This window comes from Phocoena phocoena, chromosome 20, assembly GCF_963924675.1.
Source record: "Phocoena phocoena chromosome 20, mPhoPho1.1, whole genome shotgun sequence".
Classification (NCBI taxonomy): domain Eukaryota; kingdom Metazoa; phylum Chordata; class Mammalia; order Artiodactyla; family Phocoenidae; genus Phocoena; species Phocoena phocoena.
In genome coordinates this window covers 25,839,232-25,861,685 of record NC_089238.1, presented here as the reverse complement: position 1 = coordinate 25,861,685, position 22,454 = coordinate 25,839,232, and the positions used below count along the sequence as shown (strand labels likewise).

Genomic DNA, 22,454 nt, shown 5'->3' with positions numbered 1-22,454 from the left:
TATAAAAATGAAAACCCACAGAAATGCTATCTGTACAGATACAAGAAAACCTCTTACCAGTCTAAATTGGGCCGTCCTCAGAATTACAAGAGAATTTCTTTTTAAAGTAGCTATTCCAGTCTTACATAAAGGCTCATACCAGAGGTTATGAAGATAAATCAAAGTACAAAGCCTTTATTGAATTGCAGATTATGAATAATAAACCCGATGGTAAGCACTGGAGGCAGATGTGTGCAGAAATGCAGTTTATAAAATTTTTAAGGCAAACAGTTGACATCTTTGAAGAAATCATTGGTAGCTTAAAAAAAAAAAAAAAAAAAGCTTCCAGATGTACAATTCATTCAGAGCATTCAGGGTAACTGGTGCCCAGTGATATGACCTCAGGAAATGTCGAGATTTCATAAATCATTTGTATCAAATCTCTTTTTCTGGTAAATTCCTTTCTGCCTCTGCAGCGGTAACTAGACAAGATTGCAAAGCTTTCAAGATGATTCAAGCCTCCAGCACCTCACAGGAGTCCGCATTTCTTAGCACAGAAGGCAATGCTAATCAAAGAAGGAAATAAATAAAAGGTTATTAAAAACAAACACAGGTTCATCAAACTGCTAAATACATGTATCTATGTATATTCCACTCAAAAAAAAATGTTTATCTCAATAGTCCCTCACATTTCATATCCAGAAGCTACACTGGCTGCCACCTATCCTCTCGTCTTTTAACACCGTGCGATAAGACGGTGCTTTTTAGTAGTGTGTACAGTGTGAAGACTCTGATACTTGTAACAAGTCTTCGGATCTTTTAGGATTACAGGACTTTCAAAAGACTTCTTTAAAAAAAAAGTGACTGGAAGTTTCAGTACGTAAAAATCAGAGGGAGGGGATCTTAAATTTCAGAGATTATGTTTAGGGACAAAGAGACATGCTGTGTGATAAGCCGCAACCAAATATAAAAGGTAATGTGAAATGATTTAGGGAGCAGCGATGGATTGCACAGAACCCAAGCGGAAAGCTGAAGATAAGTTTAAACTCAAAGAAAGTGGCTGATAACCAAAAATCTCATTCTCTTCGAAAAGTACGGCTGACTAATCCATAAGAGACAAGGACTAAATTCCACCAAGTTACTGGCTTTTACAGAATGCTTCTCCTGGGCCCCTTTCTTCTCCCCTCCCCACCCACCCTACCGGTGGGTAACGACCAGCTTGTTTTACTTCATAATCTCTCGTTACCACAGCATCTTTAAGATAAAACAACACTCCTAACAAATTCATCCAGACTGTTTCCTTAGTGGAGACCTTCCCTGTAATCAGGACACGTAGAAGCTGCTGCAACGAAAAGAAGCCATGGCTGTGTGGAACCAAGAGGACTTAAATTAAAATGCAAAATTAAGATGCTGTGCAAATACCAATCAACACGTTCGCTGAAATACACAAAATAAGAGAACACCTGACTTCCCTGTTAGCATCTGTTCTTATTGACATGGCTAACGTTGTCTCTCAGTAAATCCAGGAGATACCTCAAGTGTTTAGTCATCAAAGGGGATGCACCATCTATCTCCATCTCTCTGGTTCAGCCTCTTTCTAAAGTGTTACCTCCTTCAGGCTAGTAGACTATGGACTAGGCTAAACTTAAACTTAATAAGGCACATACTCAAGCAGAAAATATAAAGGCCAAATACTCAGAAAAAACAAACAAAAAAAAACCCCAACCTGACAGGAGGAAAACAAACATTAGCGCATTAGCGGTTTATGAGCTAAAAGCTGTCCTTAAGTAAATATTTAACTCTGGATATAAAACAGATCAGCAGACTTTATAAGCAATTCCTTTGGTTAATAATTTTGTCAGCATTCAATGTATACAGACGTTTAGTTCATTCTCTTTGAAGAAAAAAGGTTGCTTAAGGTGTAAAGTCAAGACAGCTCACGAGAAGATGGTCGAGAAAAAGGCTCCTGGGTGATGTAGGGTTTTCAAGTCATGCAAGTACTCTCCGGGGTAAAATCTGGCTTGTTTCTTAGTTATGGTAACTACCAAGTAGCATATTAAAATTCATTCTTTAACATTATTCCACCCATAAACGTCCTGACAAAACTGCAGGCAGTTAAGAGTCTTGAGGCTTAGAAACTGAGACAAGGTAAAGACACCACTTCCAAAGAATTACTTACACGTACCTTTGATCCCACTTCAATGCTACATCATCCTCTCTCTACACATTTCACTAGATGTCACTGATGAAAATTAGGATAAAGAGCAACTGTTAACTATAACTTTCCTACTCAGGTTTAATAGAGTCATTTATTGAATACTCCGCTCACAAAATACTTTACGAGAATGTTGCTTTCCACTAATTCAAACAGCTTAATGAGAGTAAGAACTGATGGATAAGCATAAACTCTTCTGATTATTAATTCTGACATTTTAATATTTATCACAGCAAAATTGGGAATAATTTTTATACTTTACCATTTAATGCCTGAAAAGTTAATTGAGAAGCAACCAACTTCCTAACAACATTCCAAGTTAGTGACTGAAACACTAAGAAATCAACAGCGTCTGATAACTGAGGGAACTGATTGGTTTCAAACTCTAGATGGATATTAAAGTTGAGAAGATACGTCATGAACAATAAAAATAGCAGCAAAACTTATCAATAATACCCATGGTGATTCCTAGGGATTTCTACAGAGCAACTTAAAAACCTACGTCCTAGTCATCGGGGAGGTCTTTGCAATGGATGCACGTCACAGCCATAGGGTCCTGCAGCTCAGAGCAGCCATACTCTCTCGTGACCCACCTACAGTTCAGAACCCCCAAACACTAGGCCATAGCTTAAGGCAATGAAAAGAAAACACAAGGAGATTTAAGACTCCAGAGGAAAAAAGGCTATTAAAAATGCTCTCCCTGCCGCACGTGTTTTGCTCTGTGAAGACTTTATCCAGGAATGTCTGGAGGCAAAGCAAATGACCTAAATATTAAACCTAAATATTAATGAGAGGTTCAAAATGCAAGGAAATGTAAAACACTCAAAACAGGACAAAAATATAATATGATCAACTGGTGAAGACTGGAGGGCGACTACACGTAAAACCAGTGGATCCCACAGATCAAAGCTAGATTTGCAAGCCACGTGCAACATCTCCGAACAAATCAAAGACACTAAAAACTGGGCACCTTCACGGACACCTTAAAAATGGAGGAAAAAATGCATTTACCTTTATCATCAAAGCACAACCACTCAGGTTTTGTGCTGACACCTCTTTGACCCATCAGCACCTCTAAAAACCAGTATTTTGAAAAGTTTATTATGACTTTTTAAGGAGCTTCCACACCAGCCAGGTACACGTACGCCACTGCCAGAGAAATGTCACCACAGTGAGGCCGGATTTGTAAAAACCCCATTCTACAAGTACTAGCAAAGGAAGGTTATGACTCATGGATATGGATGGACTATAATATTTAAATGGCATGTTTCTGACATATTCACAAAATCTTTATAGGAACTATTTAAACTCAGAAAAGAAAAAAGACAGGAGTCAAATACAGAGATGAAATGTACAAAACAAATGAGCAGGCAAACTAAAAGTTCTTGAAAGTATTTTACTTCAGGTTGAAAAATGAACAGCTTCCACACCGTTCATTGCAAGATACACAGTATTCACGAATACAATGCTGGTCATTTGAGGAAATGTACACACCTCAATTTCTCCTTCATGCTTTTCTTTTAGAAAGATACTGTTTACCAAAAAGAAACGTCAGCAGTACAGGAAAAACTATTTTCCCAATAAATTTACGAAAACCTAAGATTCCCAATGGAATCAAGATTATCTTCCCGCTACCACCACCTTAATATAATCACATGCTTATTGAAACACTAATATCTGCACCCTAAGAGTACATTTACTTTCAACAATGAGGGTGATTCTTTAAAAAAAAAAAACTTCAGTGTGGTAAATGTAACATGGATCTCTGCACGTATTAAGTGTCTGAAATAGGCAGCTAATACTGGATTTAATATTATTTTATAAATAATTGTTCCCTTAGCAGTAAACATAAGTCTACACATTCACGATAGTCCTAGAAAATAAATACTGTGATTATGCACAACGTTATGACAAACTAGTTTCAAAAAACAGAAGCTCAACATCTTGATAAAAATTCTGACCAGAATAAAATGTGACTCTAAAATTTAAAACATTGTCAAAATAACATCACATTTAAAATCTTCCACGGTTTACACAAGTATTATGAACCTCCAGTTTTGGAACACACGTTTTTGTTGTGAATTAAAATACGAACTCATTGAAAACTGTTAATTTCAGTGATGACATCAGTTTTGGTCTTATTTTAGCATTATTTTCTTTATCAAAAGTTGCACTAAATGTCCATCAATGGTCTGATTGGTCTTCAGTATTTCATAAACATATATAAAAGAAATTCCTAAAAGCCAATAGTACTTTATATGTATATATTTATAAAAGAATCTCATCTCAGAAATGGCTGTAATTACCAGAGCCAGACATAGTGATGCTGAACACAAAGAGTGTTCACCTTCAAAGAAAGCATTTTCAGAAATATCACTTACATTCTATTAAATACTTCCAACCGAGCTTCAAACTCAACGCGTGATGAATAACAGAATTATACATCTCATTTGCACTCAAAACTGACCATAACCAAAATTTACAGTATGACTGAAACAAGCCAATGTTTAAAAAAGTTTTAATTAAAGATAACAATTCCATGAAAGGAGAGGATAAAGAATGGGATGACAAGAAGTATTTGGTCTTAATAAGGCAATACAAAATAGATCCATTATCAAAGACCATTTAATTTTTAAAGATCAACAATACCAAAAGCATAAAGTGGAGTATAAGAAAATAGTTTTTTATCAGTATGATTTAATTAAAGCTGTTTACAGTTACTCTCTCCCACAGTAGTTAAGCATGAATTTAAAAAAGAATAAGAGATGAGAAAAACAAGCACACGCGGCACACGGGGTTAGAGGAGCCAGCATGCAACGCCAACGCCTGTGGGACTCGAGGTCTCCTTGCAACAGGAATGGGACCAGACGTGGGTGGCCTTTTTTTTTTTTTCCTATTAGGAAGAAAAAAAAAAAAAAAAAAAAAGACTGCAAAGGAAACAAACACAAAGTCATGTAATTGCCCATTGCCCAAGACGACAGCACTATAGAAAACAGTTGCAAGTCAATTCTTAGAGATGACTAGAGATTTTTCAGTGTTTACACAAAAGTACATAGTACGTATTTTTTTTTTTTTTTTTTTTTTTTTTTTTTACAAAATAAAGTAAACGTCATTTGCCACCATAACCTTTTCTTTAGAGAGGAAAATTTTTGCAGCAGGTCACAAGGGTTCTATTAAGTCATTTCAATGTTGAGGAAACAAATTGAGTAATAGAACTAATCACTTCCCTATAGATGGATGTTAAGATGACAATTCAGATTATTTTTCAAACTAATCCTGAGAAAAATCTGTTTACAATTTAAACAGTAATGTTATGTAAAAAGTATTAACAAATCCACTATTACAAATATCAATTTCCTATATGGTCATCTATATATACACACAATAAAATGGTAAATATATGCAAAAATATTAAAAAAAAAAAAACATGCACAGATCACTTTCCCCTTTGAAATCTGGACTTCCTATAAGATACCTGTGTTTTCCTTCCCCACCCCATCCTCTGAAATGGTTTCTTGTTTCTATCACCCTACCCACACTGAATACTATTCCCTATAACTCTGCATAAAGCCAATGAGAAATAGATTTATTTTACATTCAAGCTTTAAATCTTAAAATGACCCTGTTATAGCATATGACTTATCAAATGAGCAGCCTTTTTTTTCCCCCTTTTTTGCGTGCTTTTCGTTTTTGCAGTTGTCAGTCTTCATGATCCGTTCCGTGGCGAGCTGGGAAAAAACGCAGTTGCTAAATCAACGTCTGAACAGTGTAAGGCTCCCGAATGTTTCCCAGGAGTCCCTATCCAACTGTCCTGAGCATGAGATCATTGCACACAGAAGACAGTCCATCGTACAACGCCGACTATCTACAAAGGTCTGAGAGGGGGGCGTCCCTCTTGTGTTTCCTCTTTTTGCCATGGTAATACTGATTATTTGATTTGCCTTGATGTTGTTTGTTTGTCATCAAGGAACCATGGCTTGTTTGGGTTGTACCTTGGAAGCCTTTGCTGGAAGAGCGAAAGAGCCTTGCTGATCCATGCTGCAGAGAAGGAAAGCGGTCAAAAAGACATCAGTATTGCAGATTCAACAGAGCACTGGCTAAGACCTACCTCGGGGAGCTTTCATAACTAGGAACACGCTGACTTATCTAGCAGGCAGAAAACGATGCTACAGGGGTTAACTCTCTCGGGCTCTAAAACTTTTAAATATCAAAAACCACAGACCACTTCTTCTGTTAAGAAGAAGCCCTGTCTTCTTAACAGAGTATATGCAATGTAAGGCTTTTCTTAAGGAGCCTATCGACCGATACACCACGTTAACCAATGGCATTACTGGAAGAAGCTGTCAGACATGCAGGTGTGTTGCCAGGTCAGGGGTCATCACAGCTGGCCACTCCTTTCCTGCTATCACGTGTCACTTTAATTGCCATTTCTAAACGAGTCTGTGTTTGGTGCACATGACTACAGGTAAAGTGGATTCTGCGAGTCAAGTCACACACGAGGTGACTGACATTAACAGTCAATCTGTACTGCCAAGGGGCCTTCCCCAGGGTCCCTGATGTATTGGGAGAGGGTGTGATGGCCTTAGGCCAGAGTCTAGTACGAAATGACTTCTTCCCCTCATTTTGATTCATTACTCACAAAGAATAAAATTTCAGGCAACTGAAAAACTTCCAACAGAGTGTCTCTGTGGCCTTTTTAAGTCAAAGCTAAAGCTAATCAGCTGGCCACGGCTGACTGCTGTCGATCATTTCAACACAGGCAACCAGGTATTGAACTTTAAAATAGAAAAGGATACATTATTCCCAGATGTGCGCAACACTGCAATGAGGTCACGCAAAAACTTCACGTGAGTTTACTTCAAGTACAGCTGAAACTTTTTATAACTTGAAGCAATTTTTTTTATGCTGAATCTGTAATCAGGTGGGTTGGCCGGGACATCTTATAAGGACCAGGTGCTAGATTCCCACAAAGGTTTATGTTACAATGGTGTCTCACAAAGATCCTCAGGACATCCTGTTACTAGAAGCACTGTCACGCTTTGGCACCTCTTAGAACAAAATATGTTTGCTTTTTAACCTAGAGCTTTCTTTAAACCCATAACGTGTATGAATACATATATATGTATATGCACGTACAAAACTCTAAATATTCTATACGGAATAGTAACAATCAAAAACACAAATTCCACACACCTGGGATTTGTTGGTGCTGTTGGATATGTTAGTGGTCTGGGTGCTCTGCATTTTCCCGCCTGCCTGAGAGGACTCCAAGGACACATCCTGCGACCCTACCCGGTTCCCAGCGGACGGGCGGCAGAGCAGCTGTTTCGGGGTTTTGCACGGTGTCGCGTCAGAATCCTAGCACAAGTCACATGAATTATAATGTGACACGGCAATGATTTAGACATTCAATATTAAGAAAGGAAAAGAACTTCAGCTAAGCACTCTCTGGACTAAGTCTAATAAATACTTGGGAGTTAAAGGAAGCACACTGAGGAATTTATAAAATTAACTGCTTAAGTTTTCTTCCAAACATTTAAAGTGGCTTATTCTATCAGAGGGTTTCTGTTCACTGTTAAATCCACTGCCCACGCCTGACCTTGTTAATCGGCCTCGAAGGAGCTCATAGAGGTCCAAGTTTATTTGCATTTTTATTTACAGAAAATGAACCATGGTATAGTGGAAAGAGCAATGGTAAAGAGTGAGGACCTAGGTCCCGGTCCCTGATTCCATGTCTTCAACCAAATACAAAACAGTCACTTTACAAAGCTCAGTCTCTCAGAGTCTGCGATGACAAATCAGTGCTCCCTGCACCGAACACACCGAGTGGATCAGACTTCCCAGAGACACCAGTCTGAGCCCACCTGTTTCTGGGCTGCTGGGCCCATGACTGCTACTCTTTCCTCAGCTCTACCTTTCCCCTCACACTCTGCCCAGCATTTCAGAGACACATACTCTCAGTCCCTAAGGCGCCCTCTCGAGGCTTTATCTGCTTTTGCCCCTCTGTGTCTGTGACATCTAGCTCAGCATTCTGTCCTCCACAGCTCTGCTCTAGGAACCACAACTGCCCACAGGTAGATCCTGCATGTGAGCGTTTACGACTTCATTACGATAAACAGTCATCGTCGACAATGAAAAACTACGCCTCTTCCATATTTACAATTTTTTTTTTTTTTTTTGCAGTACGCGGGCCTCTCAGAGCGTTGTGGCCTCTCCCGTTGTGGAGCACAGGCTCCGGACGTGCAGGCTCAGCGGCCATGGCTCACGGGCCCAACCACTCCGCGACATGTGGGATCTTCCGGGACCGGGGCACGAACCCACATCCCCTGCATCGGCAGGCGGACTCTCAACCACTGCGCCACCAGAGAAGCCCTCCTCTTCCATATTTAGATTATTTTATGTTATACACTTAATGAAGCCAATAAAGCCCATTTTATTAATAGATCTTGATCTTAAGTAAACTCAGGATAAGACAGAAAGTAGATTAGGGATTTCCAGGGCACGGTGGGGGGGGGGGGAGAAGAAATTAGGGACTGCTAATAGGTTTGTTTTTGGGGTGATGGAAATGTCCTGGAATTAGATAGTGGTATAGCTGCACAATATCATAAATATGCTAAAAGAAAACCACTTAAGCTGTACATTTCTAAATGGTGAACAAGAGAGTATATATCCCATTTATATAAAATTTTGAAACAGACAAAACTAGTCTATGGTATTAGAAAATCGTAGTGGTGGTTACCTCTGAGGGTAAGATTGGGAATTTACTTGCAAACATCATGAGGGAACTCTTTGGGGTGATGGTAATAGTCTGTATCTTGCTAGGATTTGGGGTTACACATGTGTATGCATTTGTTAAAATTTAGTAAATGTATAATTAAGATTTCCTTATACGTTCATTTTATATCTAAAGAGAAAACTGGACAAACACTGAACTGTGGTTAATGACAAGCACACAACAGTACTTTGCGGGAAGTGTGCTAATGTCTGCAGTGCTTTGAAATGTATCAAAGAATAAGATGAACTGGTGAATGAATGGACAGCTCTGTGATAAACCAGTAAAATATTAATGGTAGAATCTAGTGGTGGCGTATATGGATGTTCGCTAAAATCCTTTCACTTTTGGCTGTATGCTTGAAAATTTGAACACAATGTTGAGAAAAAGTATAATCATAGGGCTTCCCCGGTGGCGCAGTGGTTGAGAGTCTGCCTGCCGGTGCAGGGGACACGGGTTCGTGCCCCAGTCCAGGAGGATCCCACATGCCACGGAGCGGCTGGGCCCGTGAGCCATGGCCGCTGAGCCTGCGCGTCCGGAGCCTGTGCTCCGCAACGGGAGAGGGGACAACGGTGAGAGGCCCGCGTACTGCAAGAAAAAAAAAAAAAAAGTACAATCATAAAGTTATTAAAATTTCCCAGGAACAAACAAGAAAATGAGCTAGCCTTGGCTCTCTAGATAGAGTTACCCCCAACAGAACTCCTAAGGGTCTAGGTTTAGAAAACAATGTCTTCATACTTACGACGTCACTAGAGCTGGACTGTGTAGCGGAAGAGGAAGACACTGGACCTGATGAAGAGTTTGAAGAGTGTTTACTAACAGATTCCGAAGTTTTACTTCTACATTTTCCAAGGGCTTCATTTTCTTCAGATAGATTATTATTACATTTATCTAACTGCTGAGTATCTACTATCAAGGTAACACCATTTCCTGAAAGAGTGGCAAAAGATTGGAAAACGTTTCTTCCCATTAAGCACACACAACACAGAAAAGCCTCTAATACTCAATCGATGAAAAACTCTTACCATTGCATGAAGGCTCAGGCCTATTCTGCAAGCCCCACTGCTTTGATATCCAGTCTCTATATGTGGCAACTTCATCTGTTACTCTAATTATTCTACCTAATATGCTGCAAGTGTTTAAAAAAAAAAAGAGGGGAGGTACATTAATTTGAAGATAAGAAGCCACAACCAATTTTGACCCAATGGGCTGATTTTAGTTAAACTTTTACCTCTCCGTTTCGTTGTTGGGATAGTACTTTGCTATTGGCGATACAGCATGACTCAGAACAACGTAGGCATAATCAAAGGCCTGTTTCACTTGCATGGCCCCATATGAACTCCTTCCAACATCATTACCTTTAAAAGAAATATATACATAAGATATTAAAACTTACCGTGGCTTAAAATGAACTAGATGTTTGTGAGCCCTCTTTTGGGAGAGGAAGGGCACTCACTGTCCTGCTAAGAGTGGCACTCAGAATCTGAGCTGCCAGTCGGTCCCACAGCTCCCCAGACTCTATAAACACGTGCATCACGCATAAATATGTTCTTATGTCATATAAATTGCCTAAATGTCTTCTGGCCCAACAGGACTATCCCATACACAGTCATGCAAGTAAAAGAAGTAACGGCCTGGTTTTCCCTAAGAGGGAAACCAAGCTAAATTATAAATACTTATTTTTTGCTTGGTAGGTATACAGACATCTCCTTCACTAAATTATGAACTCCTAAAAAGCAAGGACCATCTTGCTGAAAAAAACCTTAGTGTCCTTTAGGTAGGGTAGGCTCCCAGTAAACATTTCCTCAATGAATAAACACAGAACTTTCTTTTTTTTTTATTGGCCGCACTGCACGGCATATGGAAATCCTAGTTCCCCGACCAGGGATCGAACCTGAGCCCCCTACATTGCAAGTGCAGAGTCTTAACCACTGGACCGCCGGGGGAGTCACCACACAGAACTATTAATGTTTATAAGATGGCTCATCAAGCCAGAAAAGGGCTCCTAGGTAACTACTCTATCTCTTAACTCCCTTTCCTTACTCATTTTCAAGGCCAATGCATTAAAAGCAAATGACTAAAAGCATTTCCATTGAAGTCTGATAACACGGAATCTAAATATTTTACAATTATATCAGGAAAAAATATTGCCCAGAAAAACTAGGATACAAGCAAGCAAACACAGCATCATGAAAGCACAGGAGGAATTCATTTTCTGCTCACTTTTAAGCCAACATAAAGCCGGAAAAAGCACAGGGAGACTATGCAAAATTAAAAAGAAGGGGTCCAAAGGGAAACTAAACTATCTCTTGGTACCCTTTCCCTCATGAATTCTGAGACATATGAGCGAGCTCACTCCCTCTAATGACCTCAAAATCCTCACTTAAAGTGCCGTTTGACAATTGGTTAGAATCAGGAGCAGTGAGGACGCAAGAAAGAAGAAAAATGGCACCAAACTGGAGATGCACAAACCCACCCATATAGTTAATACCCATTCTCCTTTGCCTTTAAGAGTCGAATGGATTCCACTCCCAACTCAACTCATTTGGAAGTACGCAATGTGTTTTCCTGTTGTGTGTGTGTGTTTATGTTCATGTGTTTGCTTATAAAATATTTTGAGGGCTTCCCTGGTGGTGCAGTGGTTGAGAGTCCGCCTGCCGATGCAGGGGACACGGGTTCGTGCCCCGGTCCGGGAAGATCCCACATACCGCGGAGCGGCTGGGCCCGTGAGCCATGGCCGCTAAGCCTGCGCGTCCGGAGCCTGTGCTCCGCAACGGGAGAGGCTGCAACAGTGAGAGGCCCGCGTACCGCAAAATATATATATATATATTTTGAGGGAAAAAAACGACTACAATTACAAGTTAGTGCTTACTTTTCCACCTGAAGAGAGTTTAAAGTACAATGTGGTGACTGACAATGCCCTTTTCTTTCTTTTTCTTCTTTTTGCTGCACTGAGAGGCCTGCGGGATCTCAGTTCCCCCGACTAGGGATTGAACCCAGGCCCTCAGCAGTGAAAGCGTGGAGTGAGTCCTAACCACTGGACTGCCAGGGAATTCCCAATGCCTTTTTCTTTGAATGTCCGTAAATTTACCTAAATTCAATACCTGGTTGTAAAGGATCTTCAATATAAAGCATGGATGGCCTGTAGCCATCTAGCATATTTTTCTGTACTTCATCTTTGGCCACATAGGAACCACCATCCTTTATCCGGATGCCAGTCTTTAAATAATTGAAGTGTCGTCCATATAATTCAAAAAATTCTATTAAGAGAACACCATAGTTTGTATTGGGGATGCAAGCATCTTCCCTGGGATGTAACTAAAATGAGAAGAAAAAGAATTATATTGGACTTTCTCTAAATTCAAGGTGAGGATAATAAATGACATTCTAACTTCTATAAACAGTATTATTATAATTTTGCTTTAGCATAGCAGCCAATAGGTCATGGAGTTAGAGCAGGCTAATCCTAATAGTACTTCTGTTATAGACAACCTAAATTAAAGCCCCATGGGCGGGGGGACCTGTGGGGGGGGGGACAATTTATGAGGCTGAATTTTACAGCTGCCCCAGGATGCTGAGAGCGCGGGCTTGGCCCAGCATCAGGGAAGTCATTCTGACTCACCAGCGAGTCACGCAGTTGGCAACACTGCACCACATAAATACGCTCACTGACGAGAGTAAGACTTCCAACTCATCTTAACCAGACAGCAAATCTCAATTCCAGCTAAACTTACAAGAGTAGTTGCTTAGAAGGCATTCTTAATTTTGGCATTTGTGTTACTATTTACACCTATGGAAACCACACCATACTTTTGCATGCTAAAATTTGCAGTGAAAAGTCTCAAAAATACTAGAGCACACGGGATTAAAAATTTAAAAAAATTCTTCCCTAGGGATTTTAAAGTACTTATTTGCTAAATTATAAAAAGGTACCTAGTTTAAAGGGAGAAGTCGTAAGTAATCAAGGGAAACACTCTAATTAGAGCTTGATTTAAATTTTTTCCAAAATGATTCCCAACTGATTTATTTTAAAAAATGTTTAGTGTACACTAGTATGGTATAACTTACCTGAAGGAAACTCACTGCCATTAAAAAGAGACTATAAGAACCAATTCCACCTGTAAATACTTCATTAAGGTCCCTCTGTAATAAGAACTGTTTCAATACTAAAACCAAGTATGGTAATACAGGATATTTCTGGAAAAGAAAATTGTATTTTCAGTGAATTCCTACATCAATAATAGCTCTAAGCATTAACAGCATATGTGGTCTCTAAGTATAAACTGGTCCTTACATTACAAACTTTGGTGGACATATGTAACATACTTAATTTTCTATCTTAAAAACAAGCTATAAAAAAGTAAGCTAAAAGCAATTAAGGATTGTCTCCTCACATCTAAAATCTAAAACATGTAGACGTAAATGACAGCACCCAAGCACTCACTACAGGACAGAAACGCTAGCAATACATATTTTGTGACACTCATTTATGACCATTACCGAATAATATTCAATTGTAAATAGGTAACAGAAACAGTACAGGACAATGTCTCAATTCTTTTTTTTGGCCACACCTCCCAGCTTGCAGGATCTTAGTTCCCCGACCAGGGATCGAATCCAGGCCCCATGTAGTGAAAGTGCAGAGTCCTAACCACAGGACCGCCAGGGAATTCCCATCTCTTAGAGCACTAAATCAGTGGGATTTTAAAGAATCACTTCTTGTAGGTGGCACTCCATAGGCAGACCAGGGTCCTTCAGATGATTCTGCAGAGCCCAGAAGCAGGAGCCATCCTGCCTGCTGTTCTCCATGCGGGCAGGTGAACACACAGACCCACCTTCTGTGCTTTACAAAGAAGGGTGAGAACATCCATGCTGGCAAATATGGACAGTGTGAGTCTGTCTTTCACTCGGGCACACACTCATTAAGTTCTCTCCACAAGCCAGGCCCTAGGCTAGGGACGCCGAGGGGAACAAAGCAAGCACAAACATCGAGAAAGAAGTCAACAGCCATTACCTAGGGGTGGTAGAATTACTAGTGATTTCCACTCTTTTCTTGACACTTACAATGAAAACAAACTGCTTCCATAAGAAAGAAAAATGTTTAAACTTTTGCAAATCATGTCAAAGTAAGCAAGCATGAGAAACAACAAAAATATGGAGAAATAATCATTTTTAAACACTACAGTTGAACTCAGAAATATAGTCTCTTTAAAGAACAACTAGGCAAATTTCCAACAGAATTTTTTCTGCATATATCCTCTGACCCAGAAATTCCACTTCCGGGAATCTTCCTACAATTTATTAGTGTAAAGAAAGATGTAGGCATGGAAGGATGTCCACCAAGCACTTTCTGTAACAGATAAAACCACTGGAAGCAACACCACGGAAGTGCTACACAAAGCACAATAATCCTGACAAGGGACAACCATGTAGTCAGTGAAAAGAATGAAGGAACCCTGACTGTGCTGATACAGAAAAACCCACCAAAATATTAAGTTAGAAAAAAAGTATGAGACATCTTGTATATAGTGTGCTATATTCCTTTTGTTAAAAATTTCAAGAAGAGGATAAAAAGCAAAGAAAAAAAGCTGATGAAGGCACATCCTATGAAGCTGGTCTAAGCATATAAGGTGTAAGGGTGACTCACTTTTCACTACCCTTTTATACTAGTAAGATTTTTTATCATACGTATTATTCTCAATTTTTAAAAAAGTTTCTTTCTGGTAAAAAGAAACTTTATACACACCCAATACCTCCAAAAGAGTGGGATTACAGATAATATTTCTTTTCATTTTCTGCTTTTCTACACTCCGCTCATTTATATAAGAATATAATGTTTACCACAGGAGAGTTAAATTTTTTTCTGACATAAAAAGAAAAAGGTGAACCTGAAGAGCTGCTAAAAAACAAAAACATCGTGGGGGCTTCCCTGGTGGCACAGTGGTTAAGAATCCGCCTGCCAATGGAGGGGACACGGGTTCGAGCCCTGGTCCGGGAAGATCCCACATGCCACAGAGCAACTAAGCCCGTGCGCCACAACTACTGAGCCTGTGCTCTAGAGCCCGCGTGCTGCCACTACTGAGCCCACGTGACACCACTACTGAAGCCCGCGTGCTCTAGGGCCTGCGCTCCGCAACAAGAGAAGCCACCGCAGTGAGAAGCCCGCGTACTGCAACGAAGAGGAGCCCCCGCTCGCCGCAGCTAGAGAAAACCGCGTGCAGTGGAGAAGACCCAACGCAGCCAAAAATTAAATAAATGAATAAAAGAAATAAATTCATTAAAAGAAAGACATTGTGAATGGAGAGAAATGATATTCTACATAAGCCAAAGCAGTTCACAGTTTTAGTTTTGGGAGAAAAAAGCTGATGGGTTTAAGCATGAGAAATGTTCTGAAGATGATGTTGACAAATTCTGCACTACCTGGGAAGAAAACAGAATAAGCAGAAGCAGACTTAAACCACTTCAAGATAAGATAAGGACACCTGCAGGACCTATCTTACAGGTGACTTGGGGATTAAAATCTAGAAAAGGCTCCCTAGAGAGGGTCTTAATCTGAACTCTTGGAGAGAAGTTCTTCAAAAGCTTCCTCAACCCTTAATTCTTACTTGAGGTCACATTATAAATTACTGATTATTACAAGCAGATTCAAGGAAAGTAAAACCACTGCACAGAAAAGAAGCATTTGTCAGCGATACACATATAAAAATAGTTTAGCCAAGTATATCAGAACACCACCACAACAGAATCTCAAAACACAACTCCATTTCTAACATTTTCACTGAATAAACACTATAAATTCTCTGACCTTGGTAAAATCTTTGATGAGGTCAGCTGCTCTCACACCATTCTGTACATTAAAGCTGATATCAACTTTCACTTCGGTAAAAGAATCTGTTAATTTAATAATAGGTACCTAGAAAGAGAAGACAGGTAAAATTTAAATACTTTAACCAAATTAAATGACAAAATCAGGGGATGGAAGGTTATCAGACTTGAGGTCTTCTTCACCTCCTCATGAGGACGTAAAAACACTGAGTATTCTGAACACTCCGTACCACAGTTGACTTGGCCTTCTAGATAGTTTACATTACATATTTAGCATTAACCTCATGCAATATATTTGTAGTTTCTACTAACTGAGAGTTTTGAAATCAGGTAACAAAAACTTTCTCAACATTAATATACTTTGGAGAACAGTTTCCAACTCAAGAAAATCAAGAATTATGAACGTCAGCCCAACAGCACCGAACCGTTTCCAATAAGAAAACTGCTAGATTCTTAAGCCACACGCAGTAAGTCGCTGGCCTTTTTGGTCAGTTTTGCAAACAGCCCAAAAAACAACCTAAGAAGAGAACTTAAAATGTAAGAATGATTCTCAAATGAAAAATGATAGGATGATTTATATGCGATATCAGGAATTCTTTAAAAAAAAAAAAAAAGCTCTATTTCTACCATGTATTAGAAAACACAGGCCAGCAAACTTTGTGTACAGAACTGGATTTCCAAATTAACAGCTTTTAATAAAAAACAATACAAGTTGTTTTGCTCTAATAAAACCTAATATGCAAAAATCCAAACTTCTAAAATAGACATATTTATTTCTAAAATGAGCTTCTGTGAAAATTCTTTAACGTCCATTCCGTTAGTTAAAATATGACTTGATTTACAAAATTTCAATTAATACAATTCTTCAAGGATACAAAGTATGATAGAAAAGCAACAGCTGTGCAACTATAAACTGTATCAGATATCCACATTTTTACTTATGTTTTTTATATTAAAAAATCTCTACAGTATTATGTATGATAAATTGAATAATATTTTTTAAAGAAACGTACAACCAGAATAATTCATTTGTCTCACAAACACAACTTTTTATGTATAAGCACTGTGATCATGAACAAAAGGAAGGAATAACTCACTCACAATCCGACGGTGCTCACCCAAATTAAATTTTAATTTTACAAGTTTCATGCATAAGTAACCTCGAGGGTTTAAGAGGCAATGTTAAAGAACTTACAGTTGCTTTGTCTAGAACTTTCACTGAGTCCTCATCTGCAACCTTATGCTTCCGAAGAGCTTCTTCCAGGGTCCAGAGGGGTAGGTTCTCCCACTTCCCAAACACCACAAGGTCGATGTCACTGAACACAGAGCACACACAAGAGTTGTTTCAAGAAGTGAGAAACTGTACTTAATTTAACTCATTCAAGCTACAGACAGCAGGTTAGTACAATGGAACTCTATTTCTCACCCTGCCCAATGAAGACTAAATGTGTCGGTGAGGACTGTTTTTAGAGAGGAAGTGGAAACTGGTGGTTTTAACAACCTCCTCCTTCTCCTGGTCATTTCCCGGGGTGATTTTAAAAGAAGTAACACCTCAAAAACACCAGTTAACGTTTCCTGTTCATAAAGGCTTCTGGTACTAAAAAACTTAAGACTTTCCAAGTGAATGAGGTTAACTGATTGTGACTTACATTATTAAGTATAAAAAGCAAGATGCAGGCAGTGTATCTAGTATGCTACCATTTGTGTACAAAAGGAAGAAACACACATTTCCTTTTGTATGCGTAGAATATCTCTGGAAGGATATGCAAAGAACTGGTAATAGCAGCTCCTCCAAGGAGAGAAACTGGGGGAGAGAGGTGGGATCCAGACTTTTCATTGTAATTATGTGTGTGCTCTTTTCAAATCTGAACTAGGTAAATGTAGTACTGTTCATAAAATTTAATTAAATTATTAGAAAGAGTGACTCAGGTTTTGCTGAGGCTCAGAACCTAAATAAGGAAAAATATGAATGGACTCAAAGTTGAATATTTTATGGCTTTTGTAGGCCTAAGACAGCAATGGGAAAAATGGAAATTGCTAGGATCCGTCCACTTTAACACATTTTAAGTTTGGGTAAAGTAGACTGAATCAAACTCAAATGAAAAACATGATGGATGCCTATAGTGCGCTCGAACGTTTGTTAAAAGGGTGAATCTCAGGTTGAGTGCTCTTACCACAATAAAAACAAAAACATCATAAATGTTTTTGCTTCGTAAAGACCACAGCATTTCAATTCTTAGAGGACGGGTACTCACTCCTCAAGGAAGTCTTACTCACCCCCAAAATCACCAACACACACACCCCACCCCCAGCTATATATGGGCCAAGACAGCCCTTATTTGAGAAGACCGAAACAAATAAGAGGCCTGAAAAGACCAAGACTTCCCTCAGAGAAGAGTCTGTACCCTGATTTTCTGAATCAGAACACTGGAACAGGAGCTAATAGTATGAGTTCTCAATAAAAAACGAGAGACCTGGCATTCCAGAGAATACAAAGTTCTAGAGCATAATCAGGTGTTTTACCACAATATGACATTAACATCTGTGTTAGTGGGTTAAGTTACAGGGTTGAACAGTTCTCTGCAGTGATATTCCACTTCAAGATAATTCAAATAAAATACAGGTAAGTGAATTTTTGTTTCATAAACCTGCTTTGTTTCAACTCTTACACATTCAACAGTCAAAGCACATACACTCTAAAAATATGTACAATCCCTTATAAGCGCCATAAATGTACTAACCTAGTAGGTAAATACAGGCCAGTTTTAAAACTTCCAAATATCTGGACCTAAAAGAGAAAAAATTGTTATATTAAAATATCAGATGAAAAGCCACCAAGCTATGGAGAAATGCAGGGTTTTGCCACCCTCTACTGGTAATTTTTAGTACTACAAGAGCATTTTTTTTCTAACACCATGCTTTCATGAAGCGGGATCCCGTGGCTTATAGGCAGACATTCGGAATATAGCTTAAACTTATTAGGTTCAAATATCAAATATGTAGACTTAAATAGAATCCTCTCAAAAGTAATGTTCAGGTCACTAATGTTCCCTGATAATCTAGAGATATAATCACAAATCCTTAACTTCTGTTCTCTCAAAAGGAATCTTCGCATAGATTACTGCATTAGGGTCAGACTACTTCAGTTCCAGGACAAGTGCCAGCCTGTAGGCCATCTCCACAGAGAACACCAGGCACTGTCATTATAACGTCATGCTGTGGCATAAAATCAGGACATATCCTATCTCAAACCACAGAGGACAGTGGAAGACTCAGGCAAATATGTGTTTGCAAGTAATTGCAATAAAGGATGAACAATGAAAAAACTTCAACTTTTGAGGTGAGATGGACCCAGGAACCTAATCACAGCCTCGTGCGCCTCCTCTGCAAAAAAAATTGTGGATAAAATCCCCCACCTCAGAAGGAGGAGGACTGATTTAGATCAGGGTTTCTCAAATGCAGCACTGCTGGCATCCGGGGCAGATAATTCTTTGTGTTGAGGAGCTGTCCTGTGCAGCATGTGATGTTTAGCAACCTCCCTGGCCTCTACTCACTAGATGCCAGGAGCACCTCACCAGTCACGATAATAAAAAGTGTCTCTGACATTGCCAGATGCCTCCTGGGGGAGAAACTTGTCCACGGTTGAAAGCTGTCAATCTAGATCGCATGGGAGGAACAACGTGGTATACAGTGGTTGCTCGATAAAATATTATTAGTGTCCTCCCCTCTTCCCTGTACCTACAGTATCTTATTTGAGGCTTCTTTGTTTTGCCAACTGGACCAGAAAAACTTCCCTGGCTTCACCTTTACCAGCCCATGACGGAGTCTAAAGAAAAGCTATACAACACAATGTACAACGGAATGGATTCTAATAAGTTACTTCTTCGAATGCACAAAATTGTACAACAGACCCTCAAAGGAGCCCTAAAAAGTGAGCGTCCACAATAAGAACCACAAATAAGCAGAGGAAATCTTGGGCAAAAGTTTTGTTCACTGGGTGGGAGCTATACTGGGAGGCAAGGAGTGATTAGAAAAAGAGAAGAAAACAGCAGTTTCAGGAAAGTAGAACACACGCCTGCATTAGCCTAGGAAAACGAATTTCAAATGACGTAAGAAATTCCTACTTGACATCTTCATTCAGCTGTACACAATTATGTAATGTTCATACTGACAGGCTGGAACAAAATAGTAACAGCGTTTTGATACATCACATCCAAATAACCCACTACTACAAGGAGGCTTTATTTGTCTTTCTTCTCTTTATAGTAATGATTCCTAAAAATAGTTTGCAGTTAGTAGCTGCTATTCAGTACTGCAAAGAAACAGTTTTAAGTAAGTCATCCAATTCAACGCAAATAATTAGGAAGCCCAAAATTCTAAAAGCTGAAGAAAATTCTTTGCTTTTAAAATTTCATTAGATCACAACTCTACAGATGCACACACACAGGGATATTACCACCTAAGCACCCTTCTACCCAGACAGGTACTCACGTCAGCACTGGGCCAGAGTTCCTTAATCACACTCTCGATCCTGTTCACCACCTCCATCCGCATCTTCTCCTCCTCTGGTCTTGGAGACATGTATTCATAAAAATCACTTATTTCTTCATGCAGACTGAAAAAAAAAAAAGCAGAAAAGTTAATATGAGCGGGGCCAGACTAATGAGAAATCACTAGCTTAAATAATCTTACCTAATTAAGTCTATAAGATAACTCAGCTGATGATTTTACATTCATAGATTTCTCACCTTAATTTTAAAGTTACAATTCATGCTAAAATGGGAACGTACACAATTTAATCAAAATGCCAAAATAAATAAAACAAGAAATTCCAAGAAGCCTTAATAGAAGTGTACTAGCAGCTCTCACAGCACGTATTTATTTGCCTGTGCAGAATATTTGCTGGGTGCTGGTGATTTTTAAATTTCTTAAATTTCAAGTGTAAGGCCTGGCCTCTGCCTTTACACTTCTGATCCGGTAGATATGAACACAAGAAGATACAGAATCTAGGTGACAAAGACAAGCTTCCTGGCAGTGCGGATGACCCTCTAACCCCTCTGTAATCCATTCCTCACAGGAGCAAAACAGCGTGTCTTTCATAATGTTTGCTTAGTGAATTAAGTGTCAAATGAATAGGTCAGCCAGTGAACATCAGCAAAGACCTGAAAAGAATGGCTGGCAGACAAGGCTCCACGAAGGAGCTAAGAAGACTTCCAGAGACCGAGAGGTACGAGGCACACTCAGGGAGCACCGAGCAAAGGGCACAGCCTGTGGCGGAGGGAGGAGTAAAGGGAGGAACAGCAGCTGAGAGGAAGGCAGCACCTGATGACAGCAGGCTTTGAACGAAAAGCTTAGAAGTTCAGACCTTCCCCGGTGGTAACGGGACTATTTAAATGCTTCTGAGAGGGACCCGGGAAAGACTGACTTAAAAAATGGAGCATTTTAAGAAGATTCATCTGGCAGTGGTGCAAACAATGGATTGGGAAAGAGACGAGACTGGAGGCGGAGGAATGGCTCATAAACTACTGCAACTGTAGAGGAACTAACTAGCTGAAGGCCTGGAGGATGGTGGAAGGAAAGAAATGGGCTCCAGAAGTGCCACACACACGGACACAATGGCTGGGCCGCAGGGCATGACCAGCAATGGAAAGACAGGAGTGAGGACACCTGCAAGGGCTGAGGCCTGAGCGGCTGGGGGCATCAATGAACAAGATGAAAGGAAAAACTAGGCTGGCGAAGGGGCTGGGTGTAGTCAATTACTACTGCAGAAGAGAAGAAGACGAAAATAGCATTCCTTAACAAGCTGGCGCAACTGTGAAGAGCTACCTCTAGGAGGGAAAACTGAATATAAAACGGGAGGAAGTCTGCTGAACTTGTGTTGGACGCAGACAAGGTGGGAGGCCGGGCTCCAGGTAGCTGGAGGTAAGCCAGAGTGAGGTTGTGCTCGTGGCGTCTCAGTCTAGCACCGCTGTGATGGACCAGGAAGCCAGGAGAAGGGCACTAGTTAAATCGCAACGGGTGTCAAGTGCCAGAGGGGAGCATGCTGGGGGGCAGTGGCAGGCAGTGCAGCCTCGAAGCAACAGAATCCAGAAGGAGGGGTGTGCCCGCAGCGGCAAGCCCATTCAGGTCCAGAGCGCGTACGGATTCACAGGAAGCTAGAAACACCAGGAGATCCAAAACGGTTATAAAGAAAGGAAAGAAAAATGTCTAAGTCCTATATGTTATAATGGCTATAACATTTAAAATGTGGCTGAGTAGGCAATCAACAGTTTCTGCCTCTTCTGATGTTTTATTTTTAGACAGAGTCAAAAACACTTGAGTTCCAGACTCAGGCTCCGCCTGAGGGCAGCTATGTTCTTTTTGAAAAGCAACTGGCACTTCCTGGCCTTGGTGTCCTCAGGCACGACCAAGGGGTTGGCCACAGGGAGCCTTTTCAGCCCCTTAGTTTCAAACCCTGGGCCATTTGGTAAGGAATGATTTATAGCAACGTTCTGCCTGTTCACTGTGCAATACCACAGAAAACTGGATTTTAAAACTCCAGGGAGTTCTGCAGGTGGAATCAAGTCTTCCTTGGTATGCTTCTAGGTACCCTAGGATCTTCTGATTTTTTTTTAAGCTTCCCAGGTTTTAATATATTCTCTAAGGTTATCCCCTTTGGCTTCT

The 22,454-nt window shown here is 39.9% G+C and overlaps 1 protein-coding gene across 1 annotated transcript in view; it reads right to left on the bottom strand.

The window, feature by feature from the left end:
- Positions 1–5,859: 5,859 nt before the first annotated feature.
- Positions 5,860–22,454, bottom strand: part of TENT4B (terminal nucleotidyltransferase 4B) — a 56,964-nt gene continuing 40,369 nt past the window's right edge. Inside the window, exons 2-12 of the mRNA XM_065898696.1 lie at positions 20,283–20,406; positions 18,533–18,579; positions 16,987–17,107; positions 15,772–15,879; positions 13,035–13,163; positions 12,071–12,284; positions 10,198–10,324; positions 9,992–10,095; positions 9,709–9,896; positions 7,388–7,552; positions 5,860–6,232 (exon numbers count right to left, since the gene is read on the bottom strand). Of these exons, the coding sequence (XP_065754768.1) occupies positions 6,056–6,232; positions 7,388–7,552; positions 9,709–9,896; positions 9,992–10,095; positions 10,198–10,324; positions 12,071–12,284; positions 13,035–13,163; positions 15,772–15,879; positions 16,987–17,107; positions 18,533–18,579; positions 20,283–20,406 (1,504 nt within the window). The 3' untranslated portion in view covers positions 5,860–6,055. The remainder of the gene's footprint in view (positions 6,233–7,387; positions 7,553–9,708; positions 9,897–9,991; positions 10,096–10,197; positions 10,325–12,070; positions 12,285–13,034; positions 13,164–15,771; positions 15,880–16,986; positions 17,108–18,532; positions 18,580–20,282; positions 20,407–22,454) is intronic.